The 18,919-nt window shown below is 41.4% G+C and overlaps 1 protein-coding gene across 2 annotated transcripts; it reads left to right on the top strand.

The window, feature by feature from the left end:
* Positions 1-359: 359 nt before the first annotated feature.
* On the top strand, positions 360-18,769 carry LOC118236225 (glycerophosphodiester phosphodiesterase domain-containing protein 5-like). Of its 2 annotated transcripts, XM_035434422.1 has the most exons (17): positions 360-648; positions 729-839; positions 7,311-7,609; positions 7,965-8,068; positions 8,668-8,761; positions 9,515-9,574; positions 10,204-10,302; positions 10,771-10,864; positions 11,687-11,832; positions 12,365-12,447; positions 13,441-13,591; positions 14,168-14,392; positions 14,886-15,043; positions 15,503-15,650; positions 15,761-15,843; positions 16,237-16,316; positions 16,818-18,769. In XM_035434422.1, the coding sequence occupies exons 3-17, from the start codon at positions 7,427-7,429 to the stop codon at positions 16,943-16,945; spliced, it is 1,836 nt and encodes a 611-aa protein (XP_035290313.1). In that variant the 5' UTR covers positions 360-648; positions 729-839; positions 7,311-7,426; the 3' UTR covers positions 16,946-18,769. The 2 variants fall into 2 exon arrangements, with proteins under 2 accessions (XP_035290313.1, XP_035290312.1); XM_035434421.1 differs by having other exon boundaries at positions 360-839.
* The last annotated feature ends 150 nt before the right edge of the window (positions 18,770-18,919 follow it).

The following is an 18,919-nucleotide window of genomic DNA, read 5'->3' as shown; positions in this document are numbered from 1 at the left end:
AGTATTGCAGTGTCTACATTAGAATTACATGGGCCAAGTTTCCGAACTGTACCCAGTATGCCTGTAGTATTTTTTATGAATATACTATAGCCATATTAAAAAGTATATATTCTATTACATCTATTACATACTATACAGTATACATGCATCAGTTATCTATTACTCTGTAACTTAACATACTTTCTTGAAATTCAAGGCCCTTCTCTGATGAAAGGGTCTTGAATTTGAATTAACCCGTACAACGCAAACCTTATGAAACTGTAAAATGTAAGAGGTTTACCAAACAGTGACATATGACGTAGGATATAAACCGAAAAGAGAACGTTTTTCTCAGCTCAAGGAAGTAGCCTACGTGATGTGAAAATATGTTACCCAACATCGCAGTTTAATCGCCGCCCCGAGAGCCCCATACAGTAAAGGCGCCTCGTTTATTTCAAAACACAGAACAGAATGCCACTGCCGCAGCGACAGAGTTAGAGTGCGGTGAAATCGTAATAGCAGTAGAAATAACAATTTAACAGATTCTATCGGCTTCGCGCAGATTGTTTGGATAGAGCTAAACAGTCGGGAGCACAGTGTTCATTAGCCATTCACAAAATAAACTGGGACGGATGACATTAAAAAAGAGCAGCTCTGCATTTTCAACAGGTAGAAAGTTAAAGATTGAGAGCTGGGCTTCGTTTTCAGCGGTTTACCTGCATATCATTCATTGTTCATCCTTCATCTAGATCAGTAGAAGACATAGCTACAATTAGGCACTGCGGAACACTGCGGAAACACATTGGCTGTCGAAAGAACACCCCGGGGCTTCGAAGGAAAGACCATCAAGCTCTATGAACGTAAGTGGTCAAGAATTTGCGTGTTCAGAGACAAAAGACTCTCTGAACTGCTACTCGCATAGGCCAATGTGTAAAATATATGTTGCAGGGTTGACAAATTCAGTGTCTGATGTTTACATTTCAATTGCATGTATGTACTAACTTACACATATTCCTGGTCGTAAATGACAATATTACGCTATATAACTGCCAATAATCGTATTGGCAGTGATGTGAACGGTTACGAATAGTCTACCTGGACGAAAACAAACGTTTATTCACTTAAGAAATGCGTGGTGGTCAGAACAGATCCAAGACATGCATAAAATTACCGTTATGATTAAAGTATTTTTGGCAGTTATCATATTGGAACATAGCCTATAGCAGTGGCTCTTGCACGTGCATTAAGTTGTTGTACAAAGCCTTCATACTGTATTGCTTACTTGGCCCTTTCGTGCAGTTAACTGGAACTGAAATTGATAGGCTACCCTGCATCGTATTTCGACCCAGTTGTGGAATGTTGCGGGAAAAAAAACACGTTAACCGCAACGAATATCCTCACGATTGCTATAGGCTTATTTCACGTGGCCGCCATTTTGAAATTTTCCTATGCGAAAACGAGGCTATGGTGGGAAGTGTTCTAGGAGCGGTGCTTACATGAAGCAGAAAAGCGATTTGAGTCGGTGATGCTACTATGGCATATTGTTGTGTACCACGCTGTAAGTCGTATCAAAGACGAGAATGTGATCAAGGCTTGTCTTTCCATCGATTTCCGAATAACCCGGACACCCGTCGCCAGTGGATTGCCAAGATAAGGAGAGATGTTGGACCTTATTTTCAGGTAATGTAACGAGCTAGCTAAGCTAGCGTCTAAGTTAGCTAACTTATCGTTAGCTTACCCTGATAATAACCTCCAAAAGTTCGTAAGATGAATTTACACGTCAACACTCACCTTAACACATCTCTCATCTCAGATCACAGACAACACAAGTGTGTGCTCCAAACACTTTTCCAAGGACTGCATATTAAGATCGCTTACCGGTTTGAACAAACTGAAAAACGGGAGTGTGCCGTCTTTGTTTACATGGTGTCAGCCCAAGACCAGAAGGACAATTCAACGCTTCCAGAGGTAACTGTCATCTGACATTAGCCAAACCATTTCCGTATCAGCATGAAAAAGATAATAAATGCATTTAGATCAAACCTACTAGACTATGCGTAAAAAACGAACTTTCGTAAATCTCTCTCAATTTGTGTGGACAGTGCTGCGACGAAAACAGCGATAGATTTACCCACTAGACACAAATGTTCAAAATGTAAACAAGGCAGTTTTCACGGTCGGGAAAAATTTTATGACACCGTTTGCTGATTAGCTAGCACGCCGGCACAGCCTACAGATGGCAAAATCGTTAACTTACCTTCGATATCAGTAATGTACCCCTCTATCCAGTTGCTGTATCCTTTCAACAGCACTGTCGACACAAATTGAGAGAGCTTTACGAAAGTTCGTTTTTTACGCATAGTCTAGTAGGTTTGATCTAAATGCATTTATTATCTTTTTCATGCTGATACGGAAATAGTTTGGCTAATGTCAGATGACAGTTACCTCTGGAAGCGTTGAATTGTCCTTCTGGTCTTGGGCTGACACCATGTAAACAAAGACGGCACACTCCCGTTTTTCAGTTTGTTCAAACCGGTAAGCGATCTTAATATGCAGTCCTTGGAAATGTGTTTGGAGCACTCTTGTGTTGTCTGTGATCTGAGATGAGAGATGTGTTAAGGTGAGTGTTGACGTGTAAATTCATCTTACGAACTTTTGGAGGTTATTATCAGGGTAAGCTAACGATAAGTTAGCTAACTTAGACGCTAGCTTAGCTAGCTCGTAACATTACCTGAAAATAAGGTCCAAAATCTCTCCTTATCTTGGCAATCCACTGGCGACGGGTGTCCGGGTTACTCGGAAATCGATGGAAAGACAAGCCATGATCACATTCTCGTCTTTGATACAACTTACAGCGTGGTACACAACAATATGCCATAGCAGCATCACCGACTCAGATCGCTTTTCTGATTCATGTAAGCACCGCTCCTAGAACACTTCCCACCATAGCCTCGTTTTCGCATAGGAAAATTTCAAAATGGCGGCCACGTGAAATAAGCCTATAAGCTAGCCTACCATGCATACAGTAGCAAAATAACGGACATTAATGGAATTATAGGGGACCCCGTTACTCTGCTCAGGGAGGACATTGATTCTAAGTGTCTTTGCTGCGGGGTCCTTCCGGGTAAAACAAGCACGTAAAATTCCAGGTAGAAATAATAGGCCTAAAGACTACACTATTCTCTACTATACGTGCTCTTCCAGTTATGAAGGAGTGTAGACCGTAGGCCAGTTCTTAGAATTCTGTTGACATGCGCTGACATTTTCTCCTTTTAAATTTTAATGTAATTGCATTTTTCTTTACACTTAAAACAGCCAGGAGAAAGGAACTGTTCGATTATCAGAATAAGAACTCTGTTGTCCACATCTCATATACAGTATCTGGAGGAGCTGCATATACCTGGTAAATCATCACACAAGCCGCAGTTGAAACATCATTAATTTTAAATTGACTAATTTTTTTGTTTTAAAAGTAGGTTAGATGTAAATTAAATGCTACAGTGATGAGAAAAGAAGCCTCGCACTAGATGATTTAATCATGTTTGTAATTTTAATCTCAAAATTTGATTTCGAGAAAAATGTACATTTACATTTGAGCTATGTAATGTATGTTCAACTGAAAATAGAAAATGTTCCTTTGAAGAAGGAACTGAACCAGAAATGGGATGTTCCCCTTTCTGTTCACTACTCCTTATTATAAAACACAAAGAAAGGCCTGACTGTGCTTGTATGTGCTGATTATGAGATCATTCTCAGTGATTCCCCCTTTTTGGGAGAATGATATATATCATCCAAATATAAAAGGTAGGTGATGAAGTATAGGCTACATTTGGAAACAAATGTTTTGCTTGTCAAAAGAAGCAGTACAGCGTACAAAAAAATAAAACTTTTAACATCAGGATCTTTGCCTTTACAATGTAATGGGATATATAATTTTCTTGGTTCTGGTTAGGGCACCAGGTACCAGATACTTACCCAAAGCGAAACATATCCTTATTTTAGTTTAACCAGTAAACAATTTATGTTATATATAGGGTGTGAGTCTGTGTAGGTGGCTCTGTACTGCAGTACATTGAATGTAAAAATGGAACAATGTTACCTTTAATTTGAGGCTATTTGCATTCATATCGGGTGATCCGTGTAGGGATTACAGCACTTTCTATACATAGTCCCCCAATTTTAGGGGAGCAAGACTAATTGGAAAAATTAATGTAATCTGACACAAAGGTGTGATATTTAGGACTTGGTTGCATATCCTCTGCATTTAGTGATTCCCTGAAATCTGCGACCCATAGACATCATTAGATGCTTGGTATCTTCCTAGAAGATGCTCTGCCAGGCGTGTACCGCAGCCATCTTCATTTCCTGTTTGTTTATGGGGCGTTTTGTCATCAGTCTTGTCTTCAGCAAGTGAAACACATGTTCAGTTGGCCAGTCAGGAACATTCCTCTTTTTGGCATAGAAAAATCCCTTGGTTGCTTTAGCAGTTTGTTTGGGGTCATTATCATGCTGGAAGGTGAAGTATCGTCCAATGAGTTTTGAGGCATTTTGTTAGATCTGTTCAGATAAGATGTTTCTGTGCACTTCAGAATTTATCCTACTGCTGACACCAGTAGTCACATCATCAGTGAAGACAAGTGAACCAGTTCCAGTGGCAGCCATACATTGCCCAAGCCATAGTAATACCTCTACCATGTTTCATAGATGCGTCTGGTGCCTTTGATTATGACAAGTTCCTTTCTTTCTCTATAATTTCATCTTTCCATTCCTTTGGTTCAGGTTAATACTTGTCACATCAGTGTCAATCTCCTCAGATTTTATACTGTGCTTTGTAGCAAACTGTAACCTGGCCTGTTCTTCAGGCTGACCAGTAGTTTGAATCTTGTGGTGACCCCTCTGAGGTTATGTGATGTAGTCTTCTATTTATGGTAGTCCTTGAAACATCAATGCCTACATCCTGGAAAATGTTCTTGATCTGTTTGACAGTTGAAAAGGAGTTTTTCTTCATAAATGAAAGTATTCTTCAGTCATCCTCTACAGTGCTCTTTCAACCAGGTTGTTTGCTATTGCTGAGCTCATCAGTGTGCTCTTGCTTCCTAACAATGCATCAAACAGTTTATTTTGACACATTCAATGTTTTGGCTATGTCTCTGATGGATTTATTCTGATTTGTCAGCCTCACAATGGCCTGCTTTACTGTCGGTGACACTTATTTGGTCCTCATATTGAGAAACAACAACAACAGACTCCTAAGGTAAATTGGATAAAAGCGCTATATAAATGCAGTCCATTTACCATTTAGAATATATTCTAAACCCCCCTGTTAGCCTTCTTGTGCATTAACTAATAATGCAAAGACAAACAGCTGGCCAAGGAACAACTGAGCAGCCAATTGTCCAATTACTTTTGCTCCTTTAAAATGGGAGGACTATTTATAAAAAGGGCTGTAATTCCTAGGAACACCCAATATGGATGTAAATACCTTCAAATTAAAGTTAACAGTTTGAACATTAACCCCATTTTAATTTCACATACAATGTGCTGGAGTACAGAGCCAAAGCATCAAAAATTGTGTCACTGTCTCTATACTTTTGCATTGAACTGTACAGGGAGCGCACTGTAGAGGTATGTAATATATGAAGTATATGTGAAGATATTTGTCATACAGCCTGTACTATGTGTGACATTGTTTTGTTTATTGTATGGACTTGCCTGGTGTTCTCAAGAGTGCAGATTAAAAGTTTGTGGTTTCATATCCATCAGGTTCTCCTGTAGACTGGGGCAGGTGGGGGGATTAGTTAGTCACACATCGCTCACATTTAAAATATTTGATTACACACAATCGGGTTACCTACAGTATACAACATGTCAGGTTGTCTAAACTAGATCATTTCAGTATCTTCTGATAATTTCAGACCTTCATTTAGAAGGTCTCGTGTTGCATTCAAAATAATTTTTTAGTGTTTAATTATAAATATTTAAAAATTTGCAGTCTTGCCATATTTGCTGTTTATGTTACTGTTTTAGGTTTAAGGTGAGCTTCCTATACACATACAGGAAGTTGCTCCCAAGGCATTTGTATGAAAATTGATTAGAACATTTTTTTATTGATTTCTCTCACACCAGTTTTTCTGAGGGTTTAGAGTGGATGAGGCAAAATGATGGTTTTCATCCAAGAACTATAGAGACACTATGGCCGTTGATTGGACTTAATGTTTTGATTCTGTTGGTGGAAAGATTGCTGAGTGACTCAGCTCTGAATGTGGGGTGCCTCTGAATGGGGAATGAGCTCTGAATAGCAGTGGTTACTGTGCATCATCTGAACACAGACCGCCGATGGGAATGCAAGTCGCCATGACAACATTTGATGAGTTGACAATGATTTTATATTAGTGTAAGCTCCAAGTCACCCATTGTAATACGTTTCATGCTAGCACTTCAAACATTGCGTTCATCCACCCAGCGAATGCAAAAAACATTCTAAAAACATTTTCATGTGATGGTGCAGCAGTGTATCTACATGATTGGGATGTTGAAAAAGTTAAAGAGCAGTGTGAGAAAGCAGGATACAGAGGAGAAATAACACTGGAGGCTTGGTGAGGAATGGCTTGTGCTTGAAGTTATATAAGAAATTTATTTGTGTGTTTCTTTTGATAGAATGGATGGACACTGCAGAGAGGGGTGGGGGTTTGGGGAGGCTTATATAAGAGGGGTGGGTGATTGAATGTTCGGTTATCCAGAGGGCAGGGAGGGTGAGAGATGTGAGAAGGATTTCTGGAGAGATTTATAACATGCCATCTCAGGGTGCTGGAGTTTGTTGGTGGCATTTAACTTGAAAAGATTAATTAAAAAGAGCTGAAAAAAAATCACTGGGGCCCAATTCATTAGTGTTGGAGAAAACAAATGTACTGACCGCATTTAGAACCTATTTTCCACTAGCCACTGATAGAAACATGAAAGACATTATTCTTTCTTGTCGGCAATTGGATGGTGTAATAGGTTATGAAATTTGTGGGGCTGTTGTCAGCATAATCATATAACTTGTCATTAATTTTAATCATATGCCTAATAAACTTTCATTGATCACTTACAATTTGCAAACCAGGGCCTACATGTTATTCATATAGTGCTCAATGTTATACAATTTGTCATAATCATGAAACATTTGGAGACAGAATGCAGGCCTATGTGTAGAGCAGTTTTTGACATAGGGTGTGGTCCCATTTATATACATTTGCCTTTGTATAGAATGATGATTGGAGTTACTGGAGCTAACGACGGTAACTCAGGACTGTCTCCTCATACTAATGGTTCCTTTCCTCTTTCCGCAGTTCTCCACCAAGACTGATTGAAGCCTGAACCTCTGCTCTCCATCTTCCTCCTCCTCCTCCTCCTCTTCCTCCTCTTTTCTCACTCCTGCGCTGTGATGGCACGGCGCGTGTGACCCATGGGCCCCTCCCCCACCACCCTGTCCAAGCTGAAACTGGGGAAGCTGAAGGTGGTGCGCCGGCAGCTTCTGCAGCGCTATGAGCACCAGCCCTTCGTGTCCTGCCTGGCGGGCCTCTACGGGTGCCAGTGGCGGCGCTACCAGCGGGCGCGCACCCTGCCGGGGGAGTGCTGCTGCAGCAAGGTCCGAGGGCACCGCGCCGCGCCGCCTCCTGACGCTACACCAGATAGAGCACTTCTCCGAAGCACTTCTCTGTGACAGACATGTTGCACCTCACTCTCCCGATGCATCCACTCTGATCACTCTCTCATTAGACTCTGACCTCGGAGCAGCTTGCTCACTCACCCCATTGCTCCCACACCCCTGCTCTTTTGTCTCTCCCTCTTCAACCCAAAATTTTCAGAGTATTTCCCCCAGCTCTTAAAACCTGGCATACATAATCTCCTTCTTTCTGTCTTAGTCTCACAGTATGATGAACTGCATCCTGTCTTTGAGCTGTGCTAAAAATGCACTTAAAGTTATTTTTGTTTTTTCATAGATGGAATGTGGCAGTTTTGGACTCCTGATAGCAACATTTTGCCTCTCCCTGGTGTTTCTGTATTTCTGGAGTGAGGCACAGAATGACTACAATGACTTTGACTGGTACGTCTCACAAGTGAGCAATCCAAAGGAAATTTCTGCTTTTAAACTAAGGTGCATTGAAGATGTGATTCAGTCTCAATAATCTTTTCTTAAGCTCTTTAATGCACTGATCCAGGCATCAGGGTGTTTGCTTGTATTACAGGGCCGTACACAGGCTTATTTTGGGCATATGCTCAAAATAAAAAAGGGCACCTGTGGTACATTAAAACATTTTTTTTGCGGCAGCCAAAAGGGCACTTTTGCTGTTTCAGGGCAGGGGACATATGCTTCCGCATATGTTGGTGTCTGTTTGTGCATGTGCCTGCTGTATTAAAAACATTTTGCTGTTTTGAAAATGTTTTTTTATTGTAACCATTAGGTTGCCTGTGGTTATTTATTTACTTGATGGATGCCCTTATCCTAGTGAATGTAATCCAATATTTTTTACATACATTTAAGTAGCTGAGGGAAAATACCACGATCAAAGGGACATTGGTGGTGTTTTGGTGGACAAGCACAGTTCCTTAACCTTTATGCCACACTGCCTCCCCTGTTGTGATGCTACTGTTATCATGTGTCGTACTTGTGTTTGTAAAGATATTCTGTGGTCTCCGTTTCAGGTTCAACTTTGGAAACCTGGGGTTCTGGTTTCCCTGGTCAGTGGTGCTTCTGGTTGTTGCTGCTGCATTCTTCAGTTATGTGACTCTGCTGCTGGTGAGGGCACCTCACACTGAGATGTTCAGCATTCAGACAGAGAACATCTTCTTCCTCTTGGTCTCATGTAAACTCTGTTGTAGTTGAATGAACTTTTAGGAGTTAGGAATTGATCTGACTCAGAGCATTTTGCTGTACTGGGGCCTGGTATAGGGGTCACACACAAAATCTGTCTACAATGGAATTTCCTGGAATAAGCACCGGAATGATTTGTGTCCAACTATGTGAAGTGGGGGAAAAACAATGAACATTTTGGCAGTGGCAGACCATCAGTTGGAGTCCTGGACTTTCTATATGGGCCAAAAACACATTCAGTAAAATAACAACGATATTATATTTATCTAAAAGATGACATTCTGAACAACGTTTTGAACATTCTGAACAACATGTTTTTTTAAGTGACTCTGTCTTCAGATCTAGGAATAAATCACACTTTTGGTCCGTATGTGTTATATTGCTGTAGTTCAGAGCTTGTCAAAAGTCCCCACTGTCCCCAATGAGTATTAATGTAGCAATACGTATTCTCTTTTTAACTCAGTTAATTTGTCATCAAGAGAGGGCTTATATTTTTTAACTATGGGACTCCTCTGTTTGTTCAGTACAGTAGGTTTTAACAGGCTGTGACCCTGGCTGCTGTTTATGTTAGAAGACAGAGCAGAACTACACATACTTCAGCAGTGTAATCTAAGTCCTTCTGTGGTTGATGGTTCCCTATGTATCAGAGGTTCCTGATATTAGCCATATTATCTGCAGGTTCTTGCAGTGTGTTTGCTGTCTGAGGGCCAGCAGCTGTATCTGCACTGGGGACACAAGGTACAGTACACACTGTCTACCCTATGTATGCTCTTTCTCCACTGGCTTCCTGTCTTGTCTCTGCCCTCACAGTTTCCCATATTTCCTCTCTAACACCCTACTTTATAAATTCTCTGCATACCTGCTCTTCCTAATGTAAGATTTTATAACCGCTAAACAGTGAGAGTGCTGGTTACCATCCTCGTTCTGGTTATTATCTCATTTTATAGCTCAGTATTGCAGAGCAGTCTCTGAAGACCTTGAAGACCTGAAGACCTGGCATGCAGAGTCTTATCTTATAGTTTGGAGACCATAATCATACTGCTTATTTTCTCCTAATAGAATGGTCGGGTTGACCTTTTATCTGTGCCTGTAAAGATACTAATGTTGATCTTTATGGTTTAAAATATCTGTGTATCCATGATTCTTTTACTCAGTTCTTGCTCTTGCTGTCTGGGCCTAGGTTGTTCTGATGTGTGTGCCTGCCTAGCTGCTTTTGAAAAAAAGTAATTAAATAAAAATATTCAGAATACTTTTCATTCATGTATAATTTGTGGATGTAAACAGTTAATGTCTATGTTGGCAGTGTGGCTTGATAATTCATTTTTAATGTGCTACTAATTTTTTTTAATGATATTTTTTCCATGAAGATTGGGATCCTAGTGACTCTGACTTTCTCCATTGTGGCCACGGCTGTGCTTTCGGACCTGTGGAGCAAAGAATGGTCTACTCTCCTCCTCTCCTTCCAGGTGGGTGAGAATCAAGATTCAGTCAAGCCATCACGCTCCATGGGGCTGGACATGACTAGTACTCTATACGATGCACTCAGTCACATTCAGGAAATCTGTCTGTTTTTAAGATAGACAGCTGTTATGTCTATAAGAGTAAACCGTAGCTGTATTTTCTACCTTCTACCATATGCCAGTTTTCATAATTTGTCCATAGTGTAATGGACAAATACTGTTTTCATATTTTGTCTGTTGTTCTGTCTAACTAATGAGAATGAGAAATAAATGGGTAAAGTTATTTTCCTGCCCAGCGAATTAAATAATAACATTTCATGCTCTTCCAAGCACACGTCCTGTTAAAAAAATACACAAGAGAAATGTATCTCCTCTTGTTTATGCACAGCAAGATACAATGTTATTATGTTGACTGAACATTTGATTGTCTTTTCCCTCAAACATGAAAATGTTCATCTGCCATCCTTTTAATAGGTTACAGCACCATATCTGCATGTGGGCGGGGTCTTGATGATGACAATCCTGTCCTGGCCAATAGCCTTACATTACTTCCGCATGAACAAGAAAGGTATGTATGAATGAGGTGAACTGTTGCAAATAAATTGGAGGATTAGTTAAACTGTTAACCCACTTTATATAACTATGGTAATTTATATCAATTGCACTTCAAGATCAAGGAAACTGTTTTGTGAAATAGGAAGGCTTCTAGAATTGCAGATATTATTTCATTAACCATCTTTAACCTTAATCCCACCCCTAACATTAACCCCACACGCTATTTTTTTATGTATCAACATAGAATACTTACTCACATAACCACAGTGCACTGTAATCATATTCAAACAGGGGGAAAAAACATTTGTTTTGCATGCATTTAGATTGAAGTACATTCATCGGGGTTGTGGGCCTATTACTGATCTGCAGGGTGTTCCATGTTTCTCAAGCATAATTTTAGCCTCTTGTCAACCTGCGTTGATGTGTGCTGCAGTAGCTCTCTGTCTGTCTTATCTCCATGGTCACCATGATTATAATCCCTGTGGGAAATGCAGTGAAGGTCATATGTTCTTCTTTTGTAATGTAGCTCTCGTGCCCCTGTGGGAATTGATTAGGAGATGGGGTCATGACTGTGATAACGGAAAGCAAGCAGCACCTTTCCCATCCCTGCATTCTGCAGAATACTGTCCTTTATGTATTTCTAACCCTTGACAAACCCAGGGAAAATGTTTACTGGAAATGTTTACCAGAAAAGGGTTCCACATTATTTGTGCACCTTCGCCCATATTACTCTTGTTTCATATTATGCTGGACTGGGGTGATTGGGCCTGCTTGTGTTTGTTGTCCACTGTCCGTCCACTTTCTGAGGTGATCCTGTGGTGTTTCTGTGTTGCAGTGCGACAAGCGGTTACCATGGGACTGTACGTGGCAGTGCTCTTTTCCCTTTACCTGGTGCCCCTGGGTTTGTACTCTCCCTGCATCAAACAAGAGGGCACCCTGGGACCTGCTCCCATTCTCATCGGGCACAGAGGTGCCCCCATGGTGGGTGTCAGCTCTGTTCATCAATAATAATCAATACCAGCCCTCAAGCTCCACAACAGGGTGACTCAGAGCCTGTAACCTAAATAGCTGAATACCCACACCACATTTCCCTCTGTAGATAGTACGAATGGAACAGAAAAAGTATGCTTCAGGATCGGTCTCCTTTTTGCTCTGAATGGAGGAAGCAGCCATTAATGAGTAAATAGATCATTAATAACTTAACTGTCTCCCTTTCTGACCTATGGGCCAAAGCTCTAAAGGTTATACCCATATGAAATTTGAACATGTGCCCCTTAAACAACACTTTGAGATTGTTTAGAGCCTGATGTTTCACCTCACCAGGACTCTAGTGGTCTCTGATTCTAGTTAACATTGTTTCACACATATATCTCTGGTGAGGTGCATGTTAGGCCTTAAGGGAATGATGAAGTCTGTTTTCAGTCACATTCCTTTCAGTTTGAACATGTCCTTACTAATAACGAGGCTAAGGACTGTGTAAACAGATGTTTCTCTTTGCATCTCCATATAAAAGCTTGCGCCAGAAAACACCCAGATGTCCTTTGAGAAAGTAGTCGAAGCAGGAGGTGAGGGCTTGGAAACGGATGTCACCATCAGGTCAGTACCAGCTACACCTGCTACAGTTAGCACCCCCCTCCCACCTCTGCTGAAAGCTAGTCCACCTACAGAGAGGCCTTCTTTTTATTTTTCATTATTATACCAATAGCTCTGAATCAAGTAACTTCAGTGAAACCTCGTCCTGGCACCAAATACACAAATAATTTGAAGGAATGCAGTTTGGCTCCTGAAAGTGGCAGATTGTTCGCACGAGGTGTACTGGACTGCTATTGGCGCAGTAATGTACCAGCTTGCGTTGCCTGGTGCAGATCACACAGCATCAGAGGCAGCAGGCTAGGTAAATCCCTTGGCACTGGGGTTCCACAAGCAAACAGTCTGTTTGTTCCAGTTTACTAGGAAAAAAAAACTGAATAACAGCACACATCTGTACCGAGAAAGTGATGATGAAATAAAATTTCAATCCACGGCATTGTTGGGAGTAAATATATCCTCGCCACTGCTGTTCATTGTTGTTACTTGTTCCATGACCAATGTATACAGCTGTTAACATTTGCTGGAAATCATAACATGTTGCCAAACTATGCATCTGCAATTTCAACCTGTAAGCCTATGCGCCCCGTTAGCCAAACCTACCCTAATGAAGTGTTGTTTTATCCATTTCACTTTTGTGACTCTGAAAGCTGTCTTTAGTTTTGTTTTTAGGCAGAAATGGTTCAGCAGTATGATTTCCACATTCCCCATTCATTTGAGTTCTGGTACACTCTTAATCCCTGTAGCCTACTCTTTACTCTGAAAAAGATCCAGCAGTCAGGCCTGTATTTGAAGATAGGTGTTCATAAACATTAAACACATAATCAATAATTAATAGAATCAGGCCATCAGGCAGGAGTACTATGACTTGAATAATAATAATACCAGCAATAGCTATTTATTGTGAAAGTCACCTGTCTTTTTGATAGGTACTGATTTCTCCTGTGATGTTCACTATCATGGTGTAGTGACAACCTATGTTTTTTTTTAATTTTTTATCAGCTATGATGGGGTTCCATTTCTGATGCATGACAGAACTTTGCGAAGGACCACAAATGTGCAGGAAGTGTTCCCCGACCGCACAGATGCCCTGGCCGCCATGTTCAATTGGACCGAACTTGAAAGGCTTAACGCTGGCGCCTGGTTCCTCTCTGTGAGCACCTATCTGTGTACATGTGCTCTCATACAGACCTCATGTGAAGTTCCGGGCACTGGATAAGATCTCCCTGTAGTTTAGCTACTTGGTGTGTGATCCATAAACACAGGATCCAAGTGTAAAGACTCCAAGCCTAGCATTTAGGTCTACCAAAACCAACAGAGGATTATTGTTGATCTTGAATCCTCTCCCAGACCCAAAGCTGCACTTTGTCTTGGCACATAGTAATTGTTTAGGCAAAAGGGTATTGCTGCATAAGTGAGATATATTTCCAAATAATGTGTTTTGAAACTGAACCACTTTCCGCAGTAACGGTTATGTACTATGATGGCTGAATTTAGCTGTGGATATCTTGATGCTGCACATTGCAGCTACAAATAGCTTCATAAACCCGATGGGCTTGTCTTAAGAATGCTAGTTGCCATTTTACAAAGTTATACTAAATGATCATATCGGTTGTTTCATGAAATTCCACCTGGTCTGAGGGAAGGGGAGAAGGAAGTCTGAGCAAATAGCACACTTGTTTACCTTCCTCTATGAATTCCTCCTCTTCCTCTTTGTCCTCTTCCTCAGCGTGACCCCTTCGGAACTGCCTCCTCTCTGGCCCCAGCGGATCGGGCCCGAGCGCAGAATCAGTCTGTCTTCACGCTGCGCGACTTCCTGGACCTGGCTGCCCTGCATGGAAAAATGGTGATCTTTGACCTTTACCGCCCGCCTAGGGGCCACCCCTATAGAGACACCTGGATCACCCGCACTCTGGAGGTCATCCACAACGAGTCCTCCATCCGATCCAACCAGGTGAGGCTCCTCAGTTCCCATAGTCCTCCTGTTCCTCTCTGAGGAAGGAGTTTGGCACAGCGCTTCATAGTCTTTTCGGCATCAGTCCTTTGCCTTCATTGCTTCAGCAATATATAGAGGAAAAATATCAGGATATATAACAAAGTGTTACAGTAGACCAGAGATAGACAAGACAGTTATTATGGATTTGACTTGGGCCACCTAGGCTGAATCCCTAGTAAACTCCTACTTGTTTTGGCTATTAGGGATGCTATGTGTCTCAGTGGGGATGTGTATTACAGGAAACTCTCCCATAGAAACTTAAGCCCCCTTCTTTCAGTTGGGTCTTTCTTATTTTTTACATAAGGGCTGCTCGGGAAGTATGACCTATTGTCTGTATAGTTATGAATGTATGGTTTTGGTGTCTTCTGTTATGTCTGTACAGAGAAGATGCACTTGGTTAGGGTACTTTGAAGAGATTTTTCTTTGTGCATTGGGCGGCCATTCTCTGCAGGTGCTGTGGCTGCCATGGGAATTGAGAGACCTTGTGCAGGAGTTGGACCCAGCCCTGCAGCAGACCTCTGGAAAGAGGGCCTCCATCGAAGAGCTGCAGGAGGGCAACATCGTTAAGCTGAACCTCCACTACAGCTCCATGTCCGAGGAGCAGATAAGGTAGCACTTCCCTGCACCTGCAGTATTTCCCTGCTCCACCGTTTTCCTCCACTTCCACTACAGCTCCAGGTCCAAGGAGCAGATCAAGCACTGCACTGCTACACCAGGGCACCTGCTCCACCTTTACTCAGTGTCCACTACAGCTGCATGTCCGTAAGGAGAACCACATCTTAAGGAGAACCACCTCTCTCACCCATCACCTTCTGGACCACTAAGCCTGCAAACCTTACTTAAAAACCTCTGGGAGGGGTACTAGAATCTCTACTCCCCCTCTCTTCTGCTTCTACATACACTTTTATTTTACCACCACTGGTCTATGGCTGGGGAAAAGGTAACCAAAATCATACCCTCTTGACTTGTCATCCTTTTATTCCTCTGCCTTATCTGTGTATCTCCTGGCCTGAAAGCAACACACCTCCACATTTTAAAAAATGTTTGTGTTTGTGTTTGATTTTGCAGCAAGTATGCATCAGTGAACATCAGCACTAACCTGTATGTGATCAGCCAGCCCTGGCTGTACTCTCTGGCCTGGTGTGCCGGGGCCCAGTCTGTCACCACCAACGCCTTGCATGTCCTCAAGAACCTGCGTAGGCCGCTCTTCCTCATGGTGAGAGACTGACCAAGGCAAAGCGCATGCCCCTGGTCACGCTGGCGGTGTGGACCTGACCTGTTTTTCTATCTTTTCTATCTATCCCTTGTCTCCTCTCCGTCTCGCAGACTCCAGAGAATTACAAACGGATGTGGGTCCCTACGGATGTTGTGTCTGCCGCCCTCATCCTCATCGTCTTTATCTTTCACTGGTAAGTGTGCTGGATGTTTCCATGTGTCCATGAGCCCATGAGTTCACATTCTGTATTTGTCTGCTATCTTTTTTTGGCATAACAACCAAGCATGTTCAACAACTGGGAAACTATTTGTTTAGAACATGGATTTGGATTTGTTTAGAACATCCAAGGAACAATTTTTATTTATTGAACTCTAAATATATTTGTAGTGTGTTGCACATTTGGTGTATTACATGTCAGTTTTGTGTAGGAAGTAAGTTTAGTGTACTTCTCCAAAAATTCAAACAGTTAAATGAACAGTTAAGTAATTTCCTGGTTGTGTTCTCAAGAAGGATGTCTTTTTTTGTTTCTTTGGAGTTAATAACAGGCTCCCTTCTAGAATGGTAATTTTGTCCATGTGTGTTCCAGGTGGAGGGAACGGGGTCTGGCTTTCTACTCAAGCAGTCGAGAAGCAAATGACAATGGAAGCTACAGCAAGTTCAGAACCGGTGAGTTACACATCTGCTGGGAATAATGACCCCCAGAAGCAGTGTATCCCTTGTGAAGCCATGTACTACATTCAAGAATGCAGTTCTGTGGTGCAACATGCCCAGATCACTGACAGTATTACAATATGACATTTCAATTTTCCAATGATTTGAAAATGTTACAATGGAAAACAAGCCTTGCTTTTTTGAATGTGGTGTGTAAAAAAGAACTAACAACTGGGACAAATCTAATATTTTTCTATTTAGGTAATAAAAAGATTTGGGGTTGCAGGGCTAATAATCAGGGTACATATTCCTGAATGATGTGCTATTTTACCATGGGTACATCTTGTACCATACCTCCTGTGTTGTAATATAGTATGCATAAAAGAAATATGTACTTTTGTGCATGAAAGAACATGGAGTGTTGCATCTCTCTGCAGTAGACTACTTATCCATACACCTAAACTCACTCTAGCTCTTGACCCTGACCCATGACATAATACTTTTTGTTTCCGACAGAGCTGAGTGACATATGGTCCATCTCTGGCGTCAGTGCTCTCGGGCAGCCACTGAATGCAACCATCGCCCCAAAACTGAGCTCCATTTCTGAGCTGCAGGAGGCCTCTGGGACAGCCCATCTGCCTTGATGTTTATCTCAACCCTTCACATTTCCCTGCTCCTGATGATCAGTGTTCACTGGACGTGCTATAAGTCTACAGAGAAAATAATCTGACTTACTGGAAGTGATGTCACAGGAAGCTTAGCCTCCAGAAAGGAAGTTTAGCAATATTGGCAGGATCATCCAGGTGCTTGCCATTCGTTGAATTCTCTACCTCTTCCCAGCACTTGTTCATGTCTTGTGGGGGAATAAAGCCCTTACTGAGTATTACACAGTATATGAGCTGTGAAGTACCATGTGGATATCATACGTGATACATGGATTTCTGCTGCCAAATTGATTAGCATTAATATTTGTGTTCACATGTAGAAATACAAAAGGCAGCAGTATGAGTTAATGTGAAAACAGCGTGAATACACATATGATGTGTGAACTGTGTAAATGATATTTTCCTGTGACGTTTCAGTGATTACATCTATTTGAATGTAATGTGAAGCACAGGTGGTGCTCATACACGTGGCCTAGCCGCATTTCCTCTCTTTAATCAAATCTCCCTGTCAAACAGGATTCTAGTGAAGTATTCGTGTAACTGGCTTCCTGTGTAGTATGAATATGTAGTTTTTATTTAAATGACTAGAAGCACATTGGACATACATGGAAAAAGACTGCTCGTATTATTACTGTTATAGGTTTTAATGTATGAAACCATACAAAACTGATAGTGAATTACAAGCACTTTTTGAACATATGTTTGCAATTTTCATGGTCACTTAAGCATGGATTATTTCTTTATTTCAAGTTTTATGCATTTAGAGCCATATACGGACAGTCTTGGAAAAGGGCACAAAAAACAGTATCCAAACATTATTGTCCTTCTGGTAAGGAATAAAAATATAATTAGATGCATTACATTTCTGGTTTCAAAGTTTGAAATTAATATGTAGAAAGGTTCTACACACTCACTGGCAGGTCCACTAAAAACTCCAGCTCAGGCAGTTGGTGTTTGTTTCTGTTTGATAGTAGAACTGTAAAACTGTAAAACTGTTAAAAGAATATTTTAGTATTCCCTATTCAGAACTGGTGAAAACTCTCTTTGGGGCCCCACTGGGTTGCTCGTCATGTGAATGGTCTGTTTGTAGTGGGGCTCATGGTGTGGTATCAAGCCCAGACTTTGGCAGTACTTGCTGTTGTTGTTAGCCACCCAGGATGGTGTTTAATTGACTGCAGCATCATCTAGGAAGTGAGAGATCTCTCTTGATCTAAACATACTGTCTCAACGACCCCCTCTGGTCAGCTGCGTGACCACAGTCTGCCTGAGCTACACATGGAAGTGTGCTCCAGTGACTCACTGCGGAGTGAGAATGAGCAGTGGCTTGGCATTGTGTTTTGGAGGAGAGTGCCCGTTCGTCTGAGCCACAGAACAGGTCTGTGCTCTCCAGAATTGAGAGAGGAAGTTGCAGTGATGACCTTAATCCCACACAAATGGGACATTTCAAATTTGGAGAAAAATAGGGGGAAAATAAATAGATTAATTCCTTTGTGTATGTACCACAAAAGAGAAGGGGCTGCAGTGAATGTGCGATGACATTCAAAATTAGTATAGCACAAATATATGTGACTTCTGAGGCACTTCTTATGAGTGGCCGAAGGAGCCACTATGCATAAGCCACCTTGGATAAAAACAGATTAGAAGAGTTATCTAATGAAAAAGATATTCTGTTTGTGTCGCAGGACAGCTTACTTTCCTTTTTCTTTGTCAATTAAGAGCCATTGTGATATTTACATTGACTTCTGTGTCTCTTTGCTATATGCTATGACTATATGGTATGTAAAATAAATATTTTGAAATATGTTGTTTCTGCTCTTTCTTTATGGGTCTTGTTGCCTTCTTCGATTGTCTACACCCACACCAGGGACACTAGGGAATATTACAGGCATATAGGGACACTAATCACAATTTTAATACTGATGGCATCGCTGCTTAGTACTCAACATTATAATG

The sequence above is a fragment of the Anguilla anguilla genome, chromosome 9, assembly GCF_013347855.1.
Source record: "Anguilla anguilla isolate fAngAng1 chromosome 9, fAngAng1.pri, whole genome shotgun sequence".
NCBI lineage: Eukaryota > Metazoa > Chordata > Actinopteri > Anguilliformes > Anguillidae > Anguilla > Anguilla anguilla.
The sequence above is the reverse complement of the archived record's forward strand: the minus strand, read 5'-3'. Positions and strand labels throughout refer to the sequence as shown.